The 6,765-nt window shown below is 57.6% G+C and overlaps 1 protein-coding gene across 1 annotated transcript in view; it reads right to left on the bottom strand.

Annotated features, from left to right (window-relative positions):
* Positions 1-5,358, bottom strand: part of PLA2G2F (phospholipase A2, group IIF) — a 9,841-nt gene extending 4,483 nt beyond the window's left edge. The window contains exons 1-3 of the mRNA XM_010830230.1: positions 5,249-5,358; positions 4,539-4,591; positions 1,078-1,222 (exon numbers count right to left, since the gene is read on the bottom strand). Of these exons, the coding sequence (XP_010828532.1) occupies positions 1,078-1,222; positions 4,539-4,591; positions 5,249-5,358 (308 nt within the window). The remainder of the gene's footprint in view (positions 1-1,077; positions 1,223-4,538; positions 4,592-5,248) is intronic.
* Positions 5,359-6,765: the final 1,407 nt, after the last annotated feature.

Here is a 6,765-nt window from a genome sequence, read left to right as displayed (position 1 = left end):
CTGGGTGAAGTCCACAGTGGAGGAGACCGGCCAGATGCAGGGGCTACTCCTGGCTGTGCAGGATGGCCAGGAAGGGACCAAAGTCTGGAGGGGTAAGTGGGGCTTGGGGGTGGAGGACATGGAGCCACTGCTGATGTGGCTGTCCCATCCCCTCTGGTGAGAGGCAGGCAATTAGTCAACATGCATTTATGAAGCCCCCAGGGATGCCAGACTCATGCTGGCTGCTTTGGGTTGGGGAAAGGAGGAGAGGAGAAGCCACAGCTTCCAGGAACTCCCAGCTGATGGAGGAGGCACAGTCCTGCTCTCCAGGGCCTCCTGTCTGAGCAGGCAGGGGTCTCAGCCCTTGCTTTGTCCAACACAACAGTGTGACTGTAGCTCTCATGTGTGTTTGAAAGAAAGTGAAAGGAAAAGTGAAAGTGAAGTCACTCAGTCGTGTCTGACTCTTTGCGACCCCACGGACTGTAGCCCGCCAGGCTCCTCTGTCCATGGAACTTTCCAGGCAAGAGTACTGGAGTGGGTTGCCATTTCCTTCTCCAGGGGATCTTCCCGACCCAGGGATTGAACCCAGGTCTCCCGCATTGCAGGCAGACGCTTTACCATCTGAGCCACCAGGGAAGCCCATGCGTGTCTGGGGACAGGTCAAAGGTTCCGCTGAGAATGGGAATTCTAGACCTTGGTGCTGGGAAAGATTGAGGGCAGGAAGAGAAGGGGGCGACAGAGGATGAGATGGTTGGAAGGCATCACCCACTCAATGGACATGGGTTTGGGTGAACTCGGGGAGTTGGTGATGGACAGGGAGGCCTGGCGTGCTGCGGTTCAAGGGGTTGCAAAGAGTCAGACACGACTGAGCAACTGAACTGAATGCCTCCAAGCCCAAGACCTTGGAAACAGACAATAGGAAGTGTCCCAGACGGTTGAGGAGAACGTAGGTCAAATGTCAGGCTTCTGGTTACAAACTCAGCACACAAGCCTCCTCCTTGGGGTAAGGGCCTTCCCCCACCACTGGGAGACTGGGGACGGTCTGACCTGGGCTGTCCCCGCCCAGTTCTGAGCGTGGCCCAGCCTCTCGGGACCTACCAGTCCACCTCGTCCATGGGCAGGCCGCGGCCCCCCAGCCCGCAGTAGCAGCCGTAGCCCACGAAGGACAAGATGGCGTTCCTCCCAGTGACCGTCTCCACCATGGACTTGAGGTTGAGCAGGCTGCTGCGGGCCGCAGGCAGGACTGCGAGAGAGAGCCGAGGGGTGTGGTGAGCTCCCAGCCCCATTCGTGGCCGCTCCTGCCCACCTGGCTGGGGCCAGGGGACGGGATACAGGGGCAGGGGAGGAGGGCAGAGCAGAAGGAGGCAGCACTCCACAGGGCGCCCCGTGCGGTGCTCTGCCCACGTCCTCACACCGAGCCCCACAGCCCCCAGAAGAAAGTGGGCCCTGCCCGCCACCCTTCCATGCCCGAGTCCATCAAGTGCTCACTGCAACCCTGTAAAAAAAAAAAAACCCATTTTACAGATGAGGCGATCGAGGCCCAGAGCATTTAGCAATTGGCCCAAGGAGACATTGTTGAAAATCAGTGGAGGCAGAATTTGGACCCAGACAGGGAGAGCCGAGTGCCTGATACACCCTAAGGGGCTTGCTTCCCAGATGCCACGTGCTCTTCTGAACAGGGTTCTGGGCCCTGCTGCTTTGGCCTGGCTCCTGGGCTCCCAGCAGGGCCTGGGGCGGGAGCATCTCAGGGTTAATCCGGAGACAATTGGGTGTTCTGGACACACACGCACGCACGCGCACACACACACACATGCACACACACACACGTGCACACACATACACACGAACGCACGCGCACACATACACACACGCATGCGCGCACACACACACATGTGCACGCACGCACGTGCGCACACACACCCGCACACACACACACACGCGCCCAAGTATACATTTCTTCCCCTTTGTCCTTGTCTCACAGGCGGTGCCACAACCCTTCAGATACCAGCAGACTCCCGGGGTCAGCTTCCTGGCGCCCTTCAGGCTGCTCACCCCGGGGCCATCTGCTGCCCTCCTCTGTCTCCCTGCCTCCCGGGCTCCCGGGCATGCTGGCTCCCGGCTGAGTCAACATTGAGCCTGGTGTTTGGGTTCTTACCTGGGTGAGGCTGCGCACCCGCCCCCCTGCCCCCCATTACCACACAGGCAGGAGGGCCGCTCTTACCCCATTTCATGGATGAGCAGCTGAGGCTCAGAGAGGTGGTTTGCCCCATGCAGCCTGGAAGTGGCAGAGCCCAGACCTGGACCCGGGTCTGTGACCCCCCAGGAGCTGGGATGCCAGCTCGCCACCCCTCAGCTCTGCTGCCTCCCCCGGGAGGCTCCTCCAGCTGTGCCTGGGGCGAGGTGCCCAGTTCCACACCTTTGCCCCTGCTCTCAAGTCATGCTTCCCACCCCACTCTGCGGCCGGATAGAGGAAATGTAGAGGGAGAGGGAGGAAGCCGAGAATTTCAGAAACAGAGCCCAGATGGAATCCCGAAGGCTGAAACGACTTGCTTCTGGAGACTTGGCTGTCCAACATCCCTAGTGATGATGGGGGAACTCACCACCTCAACCTGCCTTGGTGGGAAAGGCACAGACTTTGGAGTCAGACAGATGCGGGCCCAGAACTAAGGCTCCCTAGGCCTCGGTTTTCCCATCCGTAAAATGGGAATGACAACCCCAGCCTCCAGGGAAGTGCAAGCACCCAGCTCACACCAGACCCTTGCTCTTCCCACGGCGTCCCCTCTCAGGGCTTACTGGGACCCTGGGCCAGGCCTGCCCTCCTGTCAGAGAACTAATTTAGGGCATCCCTCTCCACCTGCCTCTTCCAGTCTATCTTCGGGACTTTTGTCGTTACAGAGAATAAGTAGCAAATGAAAGAGGAAACAAAGGCGTGGAGAGAAACGGCCAACAACCTTAAGAGGGTGGTTTAGAGCCTGTAAATGGTTGTCTGGGTCTGGGGCAGGGAGGAAGGGGTCCCTGCGACCTGGGGGCCTGTCTCTGATTTGGCCACGATGGAAGAGAGAGGGGGGCTGAGAGGGCTTCCCAGTAACATCAGCTGTCCCCAAGCCCTTTCTGTTCTGCAGGATTCTTGTCACTGTAATCAAACGTGTGCCCAGAAGCCTGGGGGTCAGACGGACCCCCATCTGCAAACAGGCTTCTCCGTTAGTGCTGCGGGGCCAGGGGCAGGGTTCATAAGCAAGACAGACCCTCCCCTCCAGGGCCTGGGACCGACTGCCTGCTGTGAGGTCCTGGCCTCCTGCCCCTAGTCCTGTAGGTGTTACCCCTGATGGGGGGCAGCTTCCATCCCCCGGACCCCTCAACCATCAGTTCTCACCTAAAACTCACCCATCCACATGCAGGACAGACACACGTCATACTCTTACACGCAGGCAGATGTAAACACACACTCACCCGCTGCACACTCTCCTCCATATATAACACAGTTACACACACACTCACCCACAAATGCCTCTCACACGCACATGGTCTCACAAACAGACCCACACTCACCTCCCACACCTTTATACACGCATACACACTCCCACTGTCACACATGTGCAACACCCAGAGTGGCCACGTCCACACTCCGCTTGGAGCAGAAGAAACAAAACCTGTGTTCACTCAGTCTGCAGCCTCTGTGCCCGGCCCCTGGGCTGGGCTGGACACAAGGGGTTATTTTTTAAATAATAGGTCACTTTGCCTGAATTCAACCAACCATTTCTCATGTCTGGCTGCATTCAACTTCATTTTGTCTCTGGTATTTTCTTTCTTTGTCTCAAACCTGGTTGGGTTCAGGGGCTGCTGAACAGGTGGACAGAAGGCCAGTGGAATACCCAGCCTCTCTCCTGCCTACACAGGGCACCTGCCACCAGGATGCCTGCCCATGTGTCAGGAGCCTCGGTGGTCCCGGGGGTGGTCCTTCCAGAAAGAAGAAGGAAGAGGCTCCCGGACCACCTCCATCATCTTCCACTACCTCTCACACCCAGACACTGCTCCACACACGCGTGTGCAGTTGTGTGCTCCCTATATTCACCTACACACTCCAGAGACACACACTGCTGTGAACACGTGCTCACCCATCTTCCAGACGTGTGTTACACACACAGACATCATCATGTGCTCAGACACACCCCCTACACATAGACGTGTGGATACCTGCATGCAAGCTCACGAGTTCCGTCTGCATGTACACATGTATGTACACAAACGCGTCTTCCTATGTACACAAGCGCCCCAGTGTCGCCAAGCGCCCTGACGCCCAGCCACCAGCACCACTTTATGATGCTTGCTCAACTGTGCGCCCCGCACCCTGGAGGCTCGTAAACAGTTAATGCTGACCTCCTCGGGCGTGTTTACAGGTGGCTGGAGGAGTAAACAGCTGCAGAGAGGGAAGGAAGCCCGGCAGAGCCGGGGAGCAGAGACCCAGCGGTGGGTCTGAGAGCCTGTGGCCAATGGCTGAGTCACGGGAGAAAGGCTGGAGTCGGGGTCAGAAGGAGGGGTTTCCCAGCACCTTCACTCACCGCTGCTGGCTAGGATGGTGATGGTGATGAAACTCTTCATCCCCAGGTGAGATCTGAGAGGGGAAGAGAGCCCAGTCCTTAGTCTGTCCCTCCCCACCGCGTGCGGTTCCTGGCCTATGGCTCCCTCCTGAGCCTCCTTACATCTGCAGTCAACACCACCCCTCGGTGCCCGGGTTCCTGTTGCCCTTGCCCTGTGATTAGCTCCTGCAGAGAGATCTGAGCACCTCCTGCCTGCCTGCACCTCTGGGAGCAACAGCCCCCAGCAGTGCAGAGCCGGGAGGCACAGGGAGCCTCCTTCCCTTCCACCCCGAGCCAGGCTTCCAAGAGACAGAGGGCTCCCTTTCTCGCAGGATTGGACCTGGTCGCACATCAGAACCAGCCCCTTCCATTTGCACTCCAGTCACATGACCCCACCTGGTGGCTGGCTTTTGTATCTGGAGCCAGGAGACCTGAGTCCCTGGGTTCAAGCTGCAACTCTACTTCCAAAATGCTGTGTGACCATCAATAGATCCCTTACCTTACCCTCTCTGGGCCTCAAGTGCCTATGAGGACTGATGGATCCCAAGGCCCCGGTAGTGCAGAAAAGGCAATATCTCAGCCGTAAGCAGAGGCTCAGACTTTCTGAAGAAACAGGTTCTAGGAGCCAGCTCTTCGCCCACCTCCCTGCTCATCTCCACCGAGGGCTCCATCCCGGGGAGGCAGGCACGTACCTGGAGGTTCTTGAAGAGGTCCTGAGGCTCGGGCCTCTTCTCCCAGGGGGTTGTCTAACCAGCCCCTTCTTCCTGCACCCTTTGGGGTTGGCCGGAGCCCCATCTGGCATCTTCTGGGTTCTGCGGGGCCAGCGACATAGGTCTCGCAAGGTCCGCAATCCGCTCCGATGGCTGCGGGGAACAGGCCCCAGCGTCTCGCTGCCGCTCACTGGCAGGGGAGTGCCGGGGCAATGCCCCTGGGCAGGAAGGGGTGGCACATGGCCTAGAAAAAGGAGGCCCCGCCTCCTCCCTCCGCCCCCGCCCCGCCCACAGTCGCCGGGTCACATCCCACCCCAGGGTGCTCAGGCCTGCAGGGGCAGGGGCTTGATGTATCAGAAGAGGGCTTGGCCTTTCTCCAAACATCTGAAGGGAAATGAGCCCACGTTCTCTCCTTTCCCACCCGAAAGGGATGAGGATAAGTTAAAGAAAAACATTCAGTAATATTTGTTAAAGCACAGCCAGGCAGACCATTTATTCAATGGGGTTATTGGACCAGGTCTGGAGGGACCGCTGACTCCCAAGAGCCCTTGTAGAGAGAAGTTGAAGGTTGTGAGCCTGGCTGGGAAGCAGTTGCCATCAAACTTCTTTCCAACAAAGGAACTTATGAGAGTCTTGCATCCTGGGGACTGATAAGCAGGCTTCTGGGTCAATGTGCTGAGGCCTCCCCGGCAATGCCCTGAGTCCACGATAACCAAGAGACAGAAGGCTGGAAACTGCTCTGATGAAGTCTTGCCATGGAGGAGACAGATTGGATTCAACTCCAAATAAAAGAACCTAGAAAGTGGGAATTTGTAGCCAAGGTGCAAGGTGGAGGTCAGTGGATGGGCAATTACTAAGAAGAAACATCAGGAGTAGCGGAGATTCTAGCTTAACCCACCACCAGAAGGATCTGGCTGAAGGCAGGCAGGATGGCGTCACCTAGCAACGGGAGTGAGGAGCCCCATCAGACATCAAGATGAGGAATCCTGGCTGAACTGACTCAGCAGTACATGCGTGCTCAGTCTCTTCAGTCGTGTCCGACTCTGCAACCCCATGGACTGTAGCCCGCCAGGCTCCTCTGTCCATGGGATTCTTCAGACAAGAATACTGCAGTGGGTTGCCATGCCCTTCTCCAGGGCATCTTCCCAACTCAGGGATCGAACCTGCATCTTTTGCGACTCCTGCATCGGATCGAACCTGCATCTCTTGTGACTCCTGCATCAGCAGGCCGATTCTTTACCACTAGAGCCGCCTGGGCTTTCCTGACTGAACAATGCCAAAATGAATACAGAAGCCCAGAAGTTGAGGCCTAAGAGAAGAAAAAGAGTTCAAGGAGCCAGAGCAGAGTTGGGTCAAGGAGCAGCTCTGTCAGGGAGGCCCTCCATGTGGATACGCGTGTGCCTGCAGGGCATCCCTTCACATCTGGAAGCGCTTTAGTCTAGAATCTGCTGAGAACTCTCCACCTGCATCTGCAAGCTGCAGGTGCCCACCTCTAGCTG

Source organism: Bison bison, unplaced genomic scaffold, assembly GCF_000754665.1.
Source record: "Bison bison bison isolate TAMUID 2011002044 unplaced genomic scaffold, Bison_UMD1.0 scf7180017864516, whole genome shotgun sequence".
In the NCBI taxonomy this organism is placed as follows: Eukaryota; Metazoa; Chordata; class Mammalia; order Artiodactyla; family Bovidae; genus Bison; species Bison bison.
The sequence above is the reverse complement of the archived record's forward strand: the minus strand, read 5'-3'. Positions and strand labels throughout refer to the sequence as shown.